The sequence below is a fragment of the Macaca fascicularis genome, chromosome 4 (assembly GCF_037993035.2).
Source record: "Macaca fascicularis isolate 582-1 chromosome 4, T2T-MFA8v1.1".
Lineage (NCBI taxonomy): Eukaryota > Metazoa > Chordata > Mammalia > Primates > Cercopithecidae > Macaca > Macaca fascicularis.
Window position 1 is genome coordinate 167428109 of NC_088378.1, and position 16798 is coordinate 167444906.

General features: G+C 40.6%; 1 protein-coding gene across 6 annotated transcripts in view; it reads right to left on the reverse strand.

The window, feature by feature from the left end:
- FARS2 (phenylalanyl-tRNA synthetase 2, mitochondrial) overlaps positions 1 to 16798 on the reverse strand; it is a 516796-nt gene that overhangs the window by 204924 nt on the left and 295074 nt on the right. For all 6 annotated transcript variants that reach the window (XM_015449928.4, XM_065544477.2, XM_045389943.3 and 3 more), the window contains one exon: positions 13506 to 13666. In XM_015449928.4, coding sequence (XP_015305414.3) covers positions 13506 to 13666 — 161 coding nt within the window. The remainder of the gene's footprint in view (positions 1 to 13505; positions 13667 to 16798) is intronic.

The following is a 16798-nucleotide window of genomic DNA, read 5'->3' on the forward strand; positions in this document are numbered from 1 at the left end:
TACTCTTACTCGGTAAATTACTTTGACTTAATTTGGTCCCTAGACAAGGTTCAAATTAATATGAACCTTGACTTTTTCATTTGAATTAGTTCTGATCAACATTTGAGAGTTCCTTGGTAACTGAAGATCTAACTCCTAAGTTGTGTAAAGTTAGTTTTCAGCCCTTTTTTCCTTTTGACCAATAGAGTTAAGTTAGTTGAATGCACCACAATGACCCTGATTTCTATACTCAATTTCAAACACAAAAAAGTGTTCCATAACTACACACTTCCCACTAATCCATCCAGTTGTCCTATGAAAGGTAGGCACAGCCAGTTCTAGGCAAAAGGAACATGTTACTTTTAACTAGGATTAAAGTATTAAACTAAAGGAAGTGAGCTCTAAGGGGAGATTTCAAGCATTAGTCAGCAGAAGATAGATTGTAGGTTGCAATAGTTCTTCCAGTAGCCCCATCATCCATTTCATAAGTGACTATCTGTTCATAAAAATATCTACAGTAACAAGAGATAGCTTTCTCGATAGGCCATAATTGTACACATGTGGCATTTTTCGTTGTGAAATAATGCAAAAGCATAAGCTTTATTGACAAGAGCTTAGTACGAATATCAGAAAATAACAGGCCGGGCGCAGTGGCTCAAGCCTGTAATCCCAGCACTTTGGGAGGCCGAGACGGGCAGATCACGAGGTCAGGAGATCGAGACCATCCTGGTTAACACGGTGAAACCCCGTCTCTACTAAAAAATACAAAAAACTAGCCAGATGTGGTGGCGGGAGCCTGTAGGCCCAGCTACTCGGGAGGCTGAGGCAGGAGAATGGCATGAACCAGGGAGGCGGAGCTTGCAGTGAGCTGAGATCCGGCCACTGCACTCCAGCCTGGGCGACAGAGCGAGACTCCGTCTCAGAAAAAAAAAAAAAATAAAAAAAAAATAACAGACTAACTTCACAGACCACTCCAACTACCCTGAAAATGAGATGTGAGGGAAATCTGCTGAGGTCTCCCTGAAAAACTCTCCCTCACTCTTATGAAAAGGAAGCAAATGTGTTCCATTTTCTGCCTCTAGACTCTGTCATAAGAGGTAATGCTTGGTGGTCCTGTCACCATCCTTCAATCTTGAGGGGACAAATCTGAGATTAAAATGTTCAGTGTTTTAGAGCCCTGACATCATTGCGGGTGTGCGCTCTTGTTCTTATTTAAGCCACTCTTAGCTGGGTCTTCTCTTGGTTGAAGCCAAAGTCATCCCTACTACCACCCTGTAACAATTACTTCCCATTTCACACCCAGGGAAAAAAAAAACATTAACTTGTCCATCATCAGTTAATTGACATGACCTTTCTTTCTATGTCAGTTCCTTCAAACTGGTATTTGTTTCTGGTCCCTATTCTGATGATCTCTTTCTACAACTATAACTTTTTAGCTCTATAATCCACCAACTGTTAAATACACAGTTTAGGTGATTCTGTGCAGTATAAAAGTATCTCTCTGATTCCAGGGACAGAAGTACCAAAACTTCTTTAGTCGGATAGATGATTCCTAAAATACAGGACACCTAATTTGTCAAATTTTATAGACTGTTGGCAAGATTTAAGGTTTAATATGCTATCTATAAATAGAAAGTTCTTATATATTTACTTCCATAAGGTTAATAGCCAAGAAAATGCAACAAGGATATTGAATATGTTTAATATTCTTCCAATCTACACGACAAGAAAACTGTAAGAAAATGCTGAGGACCCAGTTCGTCTGTTCATTCTTTCTTTCTGCCTTTCTTTCTGCCTTCCTTTCTTTCTTTCTTTCCTCTTTCTTTCTTTCTTTTCTTTCTTCCTTAAACAAGAAAGAAATATGGAGTTACAATAATCTAAATATGTAAAACATACCAAAAGATCTCCTTTTTCACACAAACAAATTGGCCCATAGACCGCTGATGGAGCAGGTTTCAACACAAGCAGAGGGCCACAATCCATAGAACTCCACAGACTACAGGGCAATTAAATGTCCTAACGTCATCAGGCTAAGGTTATACAACATCAGTGTTGGCAAAGCAAACTGAAGATGGAAACTGAGGGTACAAGGGACTGAGAATCATGAGGACTGTGGCTGCTGCTCTCAGAACAGTGTCTGTTTCCTTTTGACCAACAGAGTTAAGTTAGTTGAACACACCACAATGACCCCGATTTCTATACTCAATTTCAAACAGAAAAAAGTGTTCCATAGCTACACACTCCCCACTAATCCCATCCAGTTGTACTATGAAAGGTAGGCACAGCCAGTTTGAGGCGAAAGGAACATGTTATGTTTAACTAGGATTAAAGTATTAAGCTAAAGGAAGCAAGCTCTAAGGGGAGATTTCAAGCATTAGTCAGCAGAAGATAGATTGTAGGTTGCAATAGTTTTTCCAGTAGCCCCTATCATCCATTTCATAAGTGACTATCTGAAGTTGTGGGGGTGGTGGTGACAACAGAATAGTGGTAGTGGTGAAAATGTAAATAACATTTAACATGGATTAAATGCTTACAATGTGACAGGCTCTGTTATAAATGCTTTAGATATAAGCACTATAATGATTCCAATACAAACTTGTCTAAATCTTGGTCACTGCCCCCTCCTTATTTTTAAGTCAACAGTGTTTACTGAATACATATAAAAGGTTCTATGATTGGTCATCTTTCACATTTCTTCCTGTATCCCTAATAGAAAATTCGTTTTTTTTCTGAGATAAACATCTCTTCTCTAGCAAAAGAAAATACTTAATATACTTTTGGGGGAAGTAAAATGAGAAAAACACACATGGAAATAACGAAAAAGTTTGAGATCCATGAATTTCATTGCAACACAAGGAAGCTGATGTGATTCTCATAGCTGGATTTATTTGGGAATAGAAGGAGGAAACACTGCAAAATCCCACATTAAGTCTCTATTAGACAACATTTATGATAATGACAGCAAAACCAGATCTAGAAGCTATTCCAAGCCAAGGAGATTAGCAAGTAATCACAGGCTCAAGGCCTAATACAATTCTGGAGAGACATGGAAGGATTTAGAGAATTAACTAGCAAAAAAGGATTAAAGAAAGGAAGAAGAAAATTTTGACCGCCACATTCATTGGTCAGTATCAGTGAAATTCCACATTCACCTATGTATAGTTCCACCGCTGCTACACGCTGTATTAGTCTGTTTTCATGCTGCTGATAAAGACATACCTGATACTGGGAAGAAAAAGAGGTTTAGTTGGACTTACAGTTCCACGTGGCTGGGGAGGCCTCAGAATCATAGTGGGAGGTGAAAGGCACTTCTTACATGGCGGTGACAAGGGAAAATGAGGAAGATGCAAAAGCAGAAACTCCTGATAAGCCCATCAGATGTCATGAGACTTATTCACTATCACGAGAACAGTATGGGGGAAACTGCTCCCATGATTCAAATTATCTGCCACCAGGTCCCTCCCACAACATGGGGGAATTATGGGAGTGCAATTCAAGATGAGATTTGGGTGGGGACAAAGAGCCAAACCATATCACATATTATTTTATAAGTGTCTCTTGATAAATCTGCCTCATCCTCTAGATTAGAAATAACTTGAAGTCAGGGACTGTCAAGTTCACCTTACTCTAGCATCCAGCACAGCAGCTTGGTATAGGCAACAGTAACAGCTTACTAGTTCAATATTAGGAGCTCTCTGGAGTCAGCTTTGGTTAAAATCCTGGCTCTGTTACTTACTACTACAGTTATTATGGTTGAATTACTTGTTGGTGCTAAGCCTCAGTTTCATCATCTATAAAATGGGTTTATAGTACTCACCTCATCTACTGTGGTGCATAAAAGCTGTAACACAGGCAAAGTATTTAGCTCAATGGCTTACACACAGCATTCAACAAATGGCAAGTATTATAAGGTCCTCAACAAATTAATGTACAGGCGAACAGTGTATTGAACTGTGATTGCCATAAGGCATAAAAGAGCCAACCCTGGCCTTAAGAACCCCCTAGGCCTCATATCATGCAGCACTCACGGCTGATGCTTGCTACCATAGTAATAGCAAGGATGAACTGTGGTCTAGAGTTTTCCCCGGGACTCTAAGCATGACTGACCTCAGAGATGACCTAGTTGATACAAGACTATGATCATAGTAACTATCCCTCCTGCTGATGCTTCCAGATTCTTTGCTCTTTCCCTTCTTTCCTCGTCTTTAGCTTCCTTTTCTGAAGTAAATACTAACACTTTCCAGTCACAAATTAAAGTGCACAAGCAAATCTCTGACTTAAGCATAATTTTTAAAAATGTGCAGTTAAACTAAATGAGTTATTCACATAGTTCCCTCACCCTGAAAAACACAAGGGAGGAAGGAAGAAAGGAAGGAAAAGGAGTTTCAGCAAAAAACAAGTGTAATAGTTTTACAACAGTTGGAAATCCACGGAAATAAAATTTAGGGCAAAAAGAAAGAAAAGAGTTTCAAGATTAAGTGCAAAAGGTATCAAATTGCAGACCTGCTTATTATAATAGTTATACCCAAGATGAGAGTGCAACAGAGAAGGAAGTGAGTTTCACCACCTAGTCAGACCATCTCCTTTTACCATCTAATTGAACAATGATGTAGCTGAGACCCTGACAAGTTAAATAATTTTGCCCATCATTACTCTGATTCAAAGTGTGGCTCACGGACCAGCAGCATGAGCTTCACCTGGGAGACTGTTAGAAATGCGGAATCCCAGGCCCCACCCCAGACCCACTGAATCAGAATCTGCATTTTAACAAGATCCACCAGGGGCTCACCTGCACAGCGAAGTTTGAGAAACATGAATACTTGTAGCCTACAAACCGGTACATTCATAAATTAGATCATTTAAACTTCATGCTGTATTTTTCTGTAAACTGTATACTGATTTTTAGGTCTGTTAAAAAAACATTTAAATCCTTTGGTTCTGAATAATCCACCTATGAGTTTTATACATGGGTTAAACTTTAGCGAATGGCTTCTGGAAACCCTGACTGAGCCACAGACTGTGGCAACTTAACGATGCTATTGAGATGCTGGTTCCGCTACAACGTTCTCATGTGTAACACTGGGGAGAATAACAGTGCCCGAACTCAGAGGGTTACTGAGAAAATTAAATTAAGACACAGAAAGTCTCTAGAATAGTGCTTGACACAGAGTAAGGCTGAAGTAAGTATTAACTACTAACTACAAGTATTATCATCTTGGATAGAGTGTAGTGTGGTAGGTTTGCAGCCACTACCCATCCATTCTCATCTACTCCTGTTGCAGTGGTAAGTATTCGAGACTCCATTCAGGATTAGAAATATTATAGTCTGTGGCCTCAGAAGAGAGCCAGTAAAACCCTTCAACTGGGAAAAAAGATAACAGTCAACATTGCTAAATTATTTTATCAAATGAGGACTGACCTTGTAAGCCACTACGGACAGACACAGAATTAGTAAGTTCTAAATAAAATCTGTAAGTAAAATGTACAATGTTGAGTAATTTTCAATAACAAGTATCGCTCTGTGTAGGACTAAATATTGAATTCATAATTTTGGACTGTTTAAAAAACAAAGCATAAATTAAAGTTTTATTATTGAATATTCAGTTCAATGCACTGAAACAGCAAATTTTGCCTCAGGGGAGTTGGCAGGAGTATATACAACAAAGACTCAAACACTTAGAATGAACACAGCATGGGAAGGTGTAGTGGTGGACAGAACAAGGTATCATTTGCTTAACAGAAGAACCATATTGTTCACTGACTTATCTCAAGCACAGATCCAGGTTGGTTAAAGAAAGTCATGGTAGGCAAAGCACTTAATTCAAAATATGTAAAATGAAGATCAAAAATTAAAATCACATTTTAACTTGAGTTTCTCACTGACTAGATTTAAACAATGGGTTTCAAGGTATTCAGGAGAAGAGTCACACAGGTAAGGACTCAGGGTCCCATCAATCAGAGACTGTTGCTAGCACCCAGGAGAGAGACCCACAGCCGGACAGAAAGATGTACATGACAGGATGTGGAGGCCACACAGAGAAAGACACCACGGAAGCCAACACAGCCTAGAGCATAACTTAGGAGGGCCTAAAAGGAGACCAAGGAAGAGAAATTTCTGCTTCTTGCACAGCAGGATTCCCAAACGGCTTCCAGAGTTTCCTGGCCAGGGGAACCACAAGTTCATAGCTGCCAACAGGCCTTTTCCCCGTTTTCTCGCCCAACCTCTGGGATTGCATAGGATTACAATCATTTTAAGTATTTTTCTCAAGGCAGGTTAGCTGTGGTGATAAAACAAGTTTTCTGTCAATACAGTCCCCTCTTACATATGTAAATATGACTACTCTACATAAATATTTGAAAATGGCTAATACTTTAATATTATCCGTATTTTTTATCCCTAAAAACAAACCACTCTATTATACCTGAAGACAAGCAATCTGTCATGATGAAATAGGATATAAAATGGCACAAGTGATAGGCTAAATAATAGCCCCCTTCCAAAGATGTCCATGTCTTACTCCCTGGAACCTGTGAATATGTTATCCTACGTTAGGAAAGATGTTTATAGATACGATTAAGGAAGGATGTTGAGATGAGGTGGTTATCCTGAATATCCTGGTGGGTTCCATGTAATCAGAAGAGTTCTTCGAAGAGGGAGGCAAAAATTCAGAGAGAGGGTGAGGTGCTTACAGAGGAAAGAGGCAGGGCTTGGGGGAAGGCAATGTGATGCTGTCATAGGCCAAGAACTGAGGACTGTCTCTAGACTGGCAAAGGCAAGGGAGCACCTTCTCCCTCAGAGCCTCCAGAAGGAACCAGCCCTGCTGACACCTTTACTTTAGGCCAATCAGGCTGATTCTGGATTTCTGTCCTCCAAAAATATAAGAGAATAAGATCACGTTGTTTTAAGCTTCTAAGTTGGTGGTAATTTATTAGAGCAGCGACAAGAAACTAATACATATTTCTGTATCTGGAAGTAAGGTACTGCTTGTAACAAATACATAAAAATGTGGAATTAGCCTTGGAATTGGTCAATGGGGAGCAGAGAACTTGGAGCACCATGATATGAAATGGCTATTTCGCCTTGAAGAGACTCTTGCAGAAATACGGATGTTACAGACTCCGACAGGCAAGGAAAAAGTGAGGAGCATGGTAGAGAAAACCTATACTGTCTGAGAATATCCAAATATTCATAAACATACTGGTGGTAGAAATACAGATGTCCAAAGCCCTGCTGGTGAGGGCTGGCAAGGAAATGAGGAACATGTTAGTGGAAGGTGGAGGAGAGGGGATTCTTGTTCATTCACAGTGGCAGAATTAGATGAATTGGATGTGGAAAGCAAAACTTGCAAACAATGAACTTGGATATTTAGCTGAGGAAATTTCCAAGCAAACAGTGAAAATGCAGCCTGCTTTATTCTTGCAGGAGAAAACAGACTAATCAAGAGAACTGCTGTGCAAAGAGAAGCAAGATTAGGTAATTTGGGAAATTCTTAGCCTATCTAGATTGCGAAAGACAAAAAGTTAGGAGTTTCACTGATAGAAAAGTGCTCTGGAGAGAAAGCCAAGAGTGCAGCTATACACCCCTTTGCTAATGCCTCAGAAGTTTCGAAGGATCAAGGTATTTAGTGACACAGAGGGCTCTTTGAAGAAAGTAAGCATATGATTCAAGGATCCCCTCAGGCATCTCAGCAGAAGCCAAAAATAGCAATGAATTATTCAAGAAAGATCTGCAGAAGAGCCTCTTGTGTAATGGAATGAATCCCTATGACATACATGGGAGAGCCACAAGGTTTTTGAGAATGATTTACCATCAGGAACACTGTCAGCTGGAACTGAGAGGGACAAAAGAAAAGAACAAAAAGAAAAGGAAAGAAAGAAGGCTATCTGACTCCCCAAATTCTTCAGGCAAAAGCCAGGGTAATAAAACAACTCACCTGCAGATACATGCCACCCTTGATAAAAAAGGAGGTTAGGCATAGTGGCTCATCATGCCTGTAGCCCTGACACTGTGGGAGGCCAAGGCAGGCGGACTGCTTGAACCCAGGAGTGGAAGACCAGCCTGGGCAATATGGCAAGGCACCCTCTATACTAAAAATACAAAAAATTGGCTGGGTGTGGTAGCATGTGCCTGTAGTACCAGCTACTTGGGAAGCTGAGACATGAGCTTGGGAGGTGGAGGTTGCAGTGAGCCGTGACGGCACCACTGGGCTCCAGCCTGATGACAGAGCAAGACCTGGTCTCATAAATAAATGAATAAATTTTAAAAAAGAAGGATATTTGAGAGGGTAGAAATACAGGTCAAACAAGCAAAGCCAAGGGCCACAGAGAATTATCCCCAGGCCTTAAAACCTAATGGCTGAATTTTGAAATTGCTTGGAACCAGTGATTCTTTTTTCTCCTTGCATTTTCTCGCTTTTTGAGTGGAAATGTCTGTGATTATTCTCCAATGCCTATCCTACTCATTGTATTTTGGGAGTAAGTACCTTGTTTCAGGTACAAAGGTGGAGAGGAATTTGCCCCCGGATGAATCATACCCAGAGTGTCACATAAACCAGCTTTAGATAATTAAATAATGAAATGGGACTTAGGGGCTGATGATTTTTAGATGACATTTTGGATTTTGAGTTGATTTTGCAATGGGTTCAGAGTCTGTCGGACCTTGGGATAGGCTGAATGTATTTTACACGAGACAGATGTGAATCTTTGGGGCTCAAAGGGAAGACTGTGGTAGACTGAAAAATGCCCCCAACCCTGCCCAAAGACATCCATGTCCTAATCCCTATAACCTAGAAATACGTTACCTTATATTCAAAAGGAAATTTACATTTCCTTTTGTATTAGAGAATTAGTTTGTATTAAAGTATTAAAGGATTACTTTAAAAGAAGTATTTTGAGATGGGAAGATTATCCTGAATTACCCAGCAAGGCTTGATATAATCATAAGGGTCCTTATAAGAAAGAAGCAAAGGTCGAAGAGGAGGCAATGTGACACAAGACGGAAGGAGAGAGAAAAGACAACATGATGCATAGCTATGATCCAAGGACTGAGGATGGCCTTTAAAAGCCACAAAAGGTGATAGTTCGCAAGGACAGAAAACCAAACACCGCATGATTCTCACTCACAAGTGGGAACTGAACAATGAGAACACTTGGACACAGGGTGGGGAACATCACACACCGGGACCTGTTGTTGGGTGGGGGGACAGGGGAGGGATAGCATTAGGAGAAATACCTAATATAAATGATGAGTTAATGGGTGCAGCACACCAACACGGTACATGCGTACATATGTAACAAACCTGCACGTTGTGCACATGTACCCTAGAACTTAAAGTATAATAATAAAAAAAAACCAGAAAAGTCAAGAAGGTGGATTCCCCCCGGAGCCTACCGAAGGAACCAGCCCTGCTGACAACATAACTTTAGCCCAATTGGGTGGATTTTGGTTTTCTGACCTCTAGAACTGTAAAATAATAAATACGTGTTGTTTTAAGCTACTAGATTTGTGGTAACTGGTTACCTAAGCAACAGGAAACTAACAAGAATAGATACTAATTATAAGTGAATACTTAGGTAATAGTATGATCTGTAATCTATACTTTACAAAGTATTTTATAAATATATACTAAATATGAATATACAAATCCTAACTGCCCCATTAGAAGTTCTTAAGTTTGTTATACAAAGACAACTATAAAAATTACATATTAGTGCAGGTATGCATATATTGGCTTTCAAATTTGAAGGCAGAAGAGAGAAAAAGAATGATACTTAGTACAAGGGATCAAGAGTCTATTTCTGACTATGTCTGTGTCTCATAAAAAAGATTATTGTAAGTACACTTAAAATTGAATTTAAGCCACTTAATTACGGTGGCAACTGTGTTTTTCATCTTTATTTGTCACACCATTCTGCACAATGTTGGTGTTCTATAAATGTTCGCTGATTAAATAACTGACAATATATTTAAAAAATGAATTGAGAAAAAGTTACAGCCTTAGCCAGGTTTTATTGTGAATTAGATACAACTTTATTTCAAATTAGTCTAGAAGGAATTGATGCTAAAATAAAACGATGATTATTCAAGTAGAAGTTTTTAAAAGTCCTCATAAGGTAAAACCAAAAATATATGCATATATACATATATACATAGGAAGGTTTAAGATGCAGGTGGGCACACACACAAAATCAGTGTGTTTCACTGTAACAATAAAAAAATACATTTATAAAAATCATACCTGTCCTTAAAGTTGATGATATGGTTTGGCTGTGTCCCCACCCAAATCTCAACTTCAATTGTATCTCCCAGAATTCCCACATGTTGTGGGAGCAACTCAGGTGGAGGTAATTGAATCACGGGGGCCAGTCTTTCCTGTGCTATTCTTGTGATGGTGATTAAGTCTCGCAAGATCTGATGGGTTTATCAGGGGTTTCTGCTTTTGCTCCTTCCCCATTTTCTCTTGCTGCTGCCATGTAAGAAGAGTCTTTCGCTCCCTGCCATGATTCAGAGGCCTTTCCAGCCATGTGGAACTGTAAGTCCAATTAAACCTCTTTTTCTTCCCAGTCTCGGGTATATCCTTATCAGCAGCATGAAAATGGACTGATACAGTTGAAGAGATCTGTACACAAAGATAAATAAGTGTAACTCCAGAGAGAGATGAGCCCTGATGGCTGCTTTCACCACTGGGGCATGAGTAGGCAGAAGAGCTAGCCTGCTACTGGCAAAGACATTTTGTTGAAATAAGAAGAAATGAGCCACACTTGTATCAGCCAAGTATGGGCTGGCATGGCAGATTGGAAAATGGAGAAACAGAGCTAACCCTCACTGCCAGCCAATTCTCCTTCATAATATTTTTGCTTACAAATGCTGGTGGTGGTAGAAGCTGGTAAGTGGATGGAAAGCAGAAAGATATCCTGTTATCTCACATGGTTAGATCCCAAACTCTGCTGCAGGGCTAGATCTCACCATCAAGAGGAAATCAGATGTGAAATCCAACTCAACTCCTGATTAGAACAAAAAGATCTGGCCTAGTCACCTTAGTAGCCAGATGGTGGAAAGCATAAGGCTTTCTGGGGATAAATTTTATCTACCTCAGTCTTTGTCCATTCACTCTCACACACACACACACACAAGTGAAGAAGCAGGAAAAATGTAAGCCATGATTACGAAAGGAAAACAACAACAACAGAAGAACACTAGATAACTACGTGGTTGGAATTAACAGACAAGTACTTTAAAATAACCATCACCAGGCCAGGCGCGGTGGCTCACGCCTGTAATCCCACCAGCATTTTAGGAGGCCGAGGTGGGTAGATCACGCAGTCAGGAGATCAAGACTATCCTGGCTAAGACGGAGAAACCCCGTCTCTACTAAAATAATACAAAAAAATTAGCCAGGTGTGGTGGTGGGCGCCTGTAGTCCCAGCTACTCCGGAGGCTGAGGCAGGAGAATGGCATGAACCTGGGAGGCGGAGGTTGCAGTAAGCCGAGATCATGCCACTGCACTCCTGCCTAGAGGCAGAGCGAAACTCTGTCTCAAAAAAAAAAAAAAAAAAAGATACTAGATGAGAATTTTCCAAAATGCTTGAAAGATATTAACCTAACACAGTAAATCCCGAAGCAGAAAAATAGATAGGAAGTCATATGTAGGTCAAATTGCTGAAAACCAGAAATAAAGGCAATAACCTGACCTCTTTAAAAAAGTCCTAGGACAAAAAAGAAAAAACAAAAAACAAAAAACCTAACCACCTAGACAGGAGGGATAATAAAATTACACTATTAAAAAGTCACTAAATGTTTCACAAAGTTGTATAATATTTATTCATGATAAAACATGATGAATGAATTATGCATATTAATATGTAATCATTTGAAATCATAAAATGAAACTAAATACAAACAAAAAATAAAATGTAACACGCACACAAAATAAAAACAACAAACTTCAATTTTCAAGCAAAACAAATAAAAACTTGATGAGGAAAATGGAAAATAAGTTAAAAAATGATATAATTAGGCCCAAGAATGTCAGTTATTATTTAATATATTAAATGTAAGTGTATTCAACACTCCAACTGAGAAGACAAAGACTAAATCTGGTTTTCAAAAAACAGACCCAACTTTCTGCTGCTTATGAGATGTACAATTAACATAAATACATAGAATGAAAGTAAATGATCTACAATGCAAACACTATTCATAAGAAATCTAGTGTGTCTATATTAATATTATGAAAAGTAAACTGTAAGAGACAAATATCAGTGATAAAGTTGGATATTTCATAATGATAAAATGTTCATTAAAAAAGTACAAAATTGGCCGGGTGCGGTGTTTCACGCCTGTAATCACAGCACTTTGGGAGGCCAGGCGGGTGAATCACAAGGTCAGGAGTTTGAGACCAGCCTGGACAACATGGTGAAACCCCGTCTCTACTACAAACACAAACAATTAGCTGGGCGTAGTGGCAGATGCCTGTAATCCCTGCTACTCAGGAGGCTGAGGCAGGAGAATCGCTTGAAAGCAGGAGGCAGAGGTTGCAGTGAGCTGAGATTGTACCACTGTACTCCAGCCCAGGCGACAGAGTGAGACTCTATCTAAAAAAAAAAGTACAAAATTGGTTCTCTGCCTAGACTAATAATATTGACAAATATCTTTTCTCTTGCATAAATTTTCTGAAGGTTTATGAACCCCTTGTGTGTTTACTGACCTCTATTTAGGAACTTCTTTTTTATTGAGACAGAGTTTCGCTCTTTTTGCCCAGGCTGGAGTGCAATGGCATGATCTCAGCTGACTGCAACCTCTACCTCCTGGGTTCAAGTGATTCTGCCTCGGCCTCCCAAGTAGCTGGGACTACAGGTGCGCACCACCACATCCAGCTAATTTTTGTATTTTCAGTAGAGATGGGGTTTCACCATGTTGACCAGGCTGGTCTCGAACTCCTGACCTCAGGTGATCCACCCGTCTTGGCCTCCCAAAGTGCTGAGATTACAGGCATGAGTCACCGTGCCTGGCCAGGACCTTCTTTACAAATTCACATTATTTAAAATTCATGCAGCCATAAAAAAGAATGAGTTCATGTCCTTTGCAGGAACATGGATGAAGCTGGAAACCACCATTCTCAGCAAACTAACACAGAAACAGAAAACCAAACACCACATGTTCTCACGCATAAGTTGGAGTTGAACAACAAGAACACATGGACACAGCGAGGGGAACATCACACACTGGGGCCTGTTGGGGGGTGGAGGTAAAGGGAGGAAGAGCATTAGGACAAATACCTAATGCATGCAGGGCTTAAAACCTGGATGACGGGTTGATGGGTGCAGCAAACCACCATGGCACACATATACCTATGTAACAGACCCGCACGTTCTGCACAGGTATCCCAGAACTTAAAGTAAAATAAAAAATAAAAATAAAATAAAATAAATAATTGAATTTTACAGTGGCTTTCAAATACATGATCCTGTCAATCCTTGACAGCCGTTTTTATTATTATCTATTCAGTTCTTGCAAGTCCTCTTACCTGAAACTTCACCTTCTGATTCATGTTGGATACGCGGAACTGCTTCAGGAAGCGCTCGTCCTCACTCCAGAAGAGACGGATATCAGGGATGTCGTAAAGGATCATGGCTAGCCTTTCTAATCCTAGGCCAAAAGCCCAGCCGATTCGGTCTTGAGCACCAGCTAGGATTAGGAAACAAAACAAAACAGTTGTTTTTAAAAAGTATTGAGATTGGATAGGCTCATACCACTCCCTGATAGTTATCAGTGACACTAATGAGATGCCTACCAGTGGCCAAGGCACTGGGCAGCCGCTACAAAGACATCCATGAGGCTGCCCAATCTTCCACGCTTTTTCCTGTCCATATTCCCGACTTCCCTCATGGAAGCACTCTGAAGTCACACTGTCTGGAGTACTGTCTTTTGTTTCTGATTAAATCCTAGGCATTCTCAAGCACTGGTTCCTGAACTGAGTTAAGATTTTTCTGTAGTCTTTGCTTGCTCTGATGCAAACATTTAGCCCACTGTATACAGGTTACAGAGCGGAAAGAAACGACGGTCTCTGTCCCTTAGTAGATAATGAGAGACATTCAAAACGTGCCATACTGGCCATAACATGTTTAGAATGAACTCACATCCAGAAAGTATATATGTCATGCCTTTAAGAACCTCAGCTTTATTAAAACACCATAATGCTTATGCTTAGGAAGAGCTACTTCAGTATTGCAGAGAATACAAGCAAGCCCAGATGAAGGGCATATCTAGCACCACCTACTCCTAGGTATAGTGTCCTGCTCAGATTGTGTCAATGCCATGAATTAGAAGGGTTTGCTTCGCAGACTGAGGCACTATAGAAGAGAAGACAGAAACTGCAGAATGAAGGCAGGCAAGGGAGCAATTCACACTGCTGGAAAGCTTATGAAATAAGCTCATGAAAGGAATATAATTCCAACTGGACACTAACAGATGAGTAGGATCCTGTGGTAGGCTGAGATGGCCTCTGAGACTCCCACCCCGCACGCATATGCCTTGTGTAAACTCCTCCCATTGAGCTGAGTATAGGTGGGATCTAGGAACAGCATGGGAATTTAAGCCTGTGACTGGTTTACTTTTTATCCAAGACTCCATCCTGGCCGACTGGAGAGAGATCCCCCTCCTGGTTGAAGAGGCCGCATGGCTCGGCCCTTGAGAATTCCTAAAGGAGCTCAGAGAGGCACCAGCAGCCAGGGAGAAAACGGGAACTTCACTTCTACAGTGGGATGGAACAAATTCTCCCAACAGCCGGAGTGAGCTGATGATAGGACCCCAGCTTCAGAGGAGAACACAGCCCTGCCTCTGCCTTGATTTCAACCTGGTAAGACCCTGATCAGGGGACGCTATCAATCCATAGCCAGACTCCTCATGCAAGGATATTGTGATATAGTCAATTTGTGCTATGTTACGCCACTAAGTGTAATTTGTTACCCAGAAAAAAGCAAAACAAACAAACAAACAAAAAAAGCAAACAAACGAAAATAACTAATGCAGATTCAAAATGTAGAGAAAGGTGATAGGAAATTCCAGACTGAAGGAGTTTCTTCAATAGCAAAGGGAAGGGATGCAGCATGGGAAGGCTGAGGAGTGGATTCTGGAGATATGGGCAGGACTCATCTCAACGAGCCACAAGAAACATTTTGTTCTCATTTCTACTTTGCATTTAATATTTTCCTAAAACATAAAAAACTTGGCTGGCAGCGGTGGCTCAAGCCTGTAATCCCAGCACTTTGGGAGGCCACGGCTGGCAGATCACGAGGTCAGGAGTTCAAGACCAGCCTGGCCAACAGTGAAACCCCATCTCTACTAAAGATACAAAATTTAGCCAGGCATGGTGGCATGTGCCTGTAATCCCAGCTACTCGGGAGGCTGAGGCAAGAAAACTGCTTGAACCTGGGAGGTGGAGTGAGCTGAAACTGCACCACAGCACTCCAGCTTGGGCCACAGAGCGAGACTCTGTCTCAAAAACAATAACAACAACAACAACAACAAAAACCCCTTACAACTGTTTCACAAATCCCCATTCACTCTACTGAACCTGAACGTTCATGGAGCCTCAGGATTAGATGTGCAAAGTCCAGGAGGGAAAATGCTTCATTACAAGTGAAACACCAGCACCTGTGGTTATTACTTGGCATCAAGGCAATCATCAAGACAAATGGGAACACAGGCTATAAGTTACAGAGAGATCAAGAGGCACTGGTCATTAGCAAAGAACTTTTTAAAAATTTCCAGCACATCACAGGCTGATAATTTGGTCGCGTATAAAATTATGCACGTGACATTCCACTCAACAGCAACATAATGGGCATTCTTTTCAAGTGCACGTGGGTCATTCACCACCACAGACCATACTCTGGAACACAAAATAAATTTCAAATATTTAAAAGGATTGAAATTGTACAAAAATGTTCTATGTCCAAAATGCAAATAAATCAGAAATAAACATAAAAATATCTGAAAAATCTCCCAAATATTGGGAAATTAAACAACATATTTCTCTAAGTAACACATGAGCCAAAGAAGTCATCACAAGGGAAATCAGAAAATATATTTAAATGAATAAAAATTAAGATATGACACATTACAATTGGAACTCGTAAATTATTGGGTGGGAATGATAAAGCCACTGGGGTAGTTTCAAAAACAGTTTGGTAGTTTTTTACAATAAACCAATATTTCTCAACTGGGGGCAATTTTAGCCACCAGGGGACATTTAGTAAGCTCTGAAGACATTTTTGGTGATCAAAACTGGGAGTGGGGAGCATCCTGACATCTAGTGGGTAGAGGCCAAAGATGTTGCTAAAGATCCCATAATGGAAGGAATGGTTTCCCACAACAAAGACTTATCCAACCCAAAACATGAAACAGAGAAACCCTGATAAACAGACACTTAGCATATGACACAACAATTCCCTTCCTTTTTTTTTTTTTTTTTTGAGACGGAGTCTCGCTCCATCGCCCAGGCTGGAGTGCAGTGGCCGGATCTCAGCTCATCGCAAGTTCCGCCTCCCAGGTTCACGCCATTCTCCTGCCTCAGCCTCCCGAGTAGCTGGGACTACAGGTGCCCGCCACCTCGCCCAGCTGGTTTTTTGTATTTTTTAGTAGAGATGGGGTTTCACCGTGTTAGCCAGGATAGTCTCGATCTCCTGACCTCGTGATCCACCCGTCTCGGCCTCCCAAAGTGCTGGGATTACAGGCTTGAGCCACTGCGCCCGGCCAACAATTCCCTTCCTAAGTATTTACCTAAGATATGGAAACATGTGCACAGAAAGTCCAATG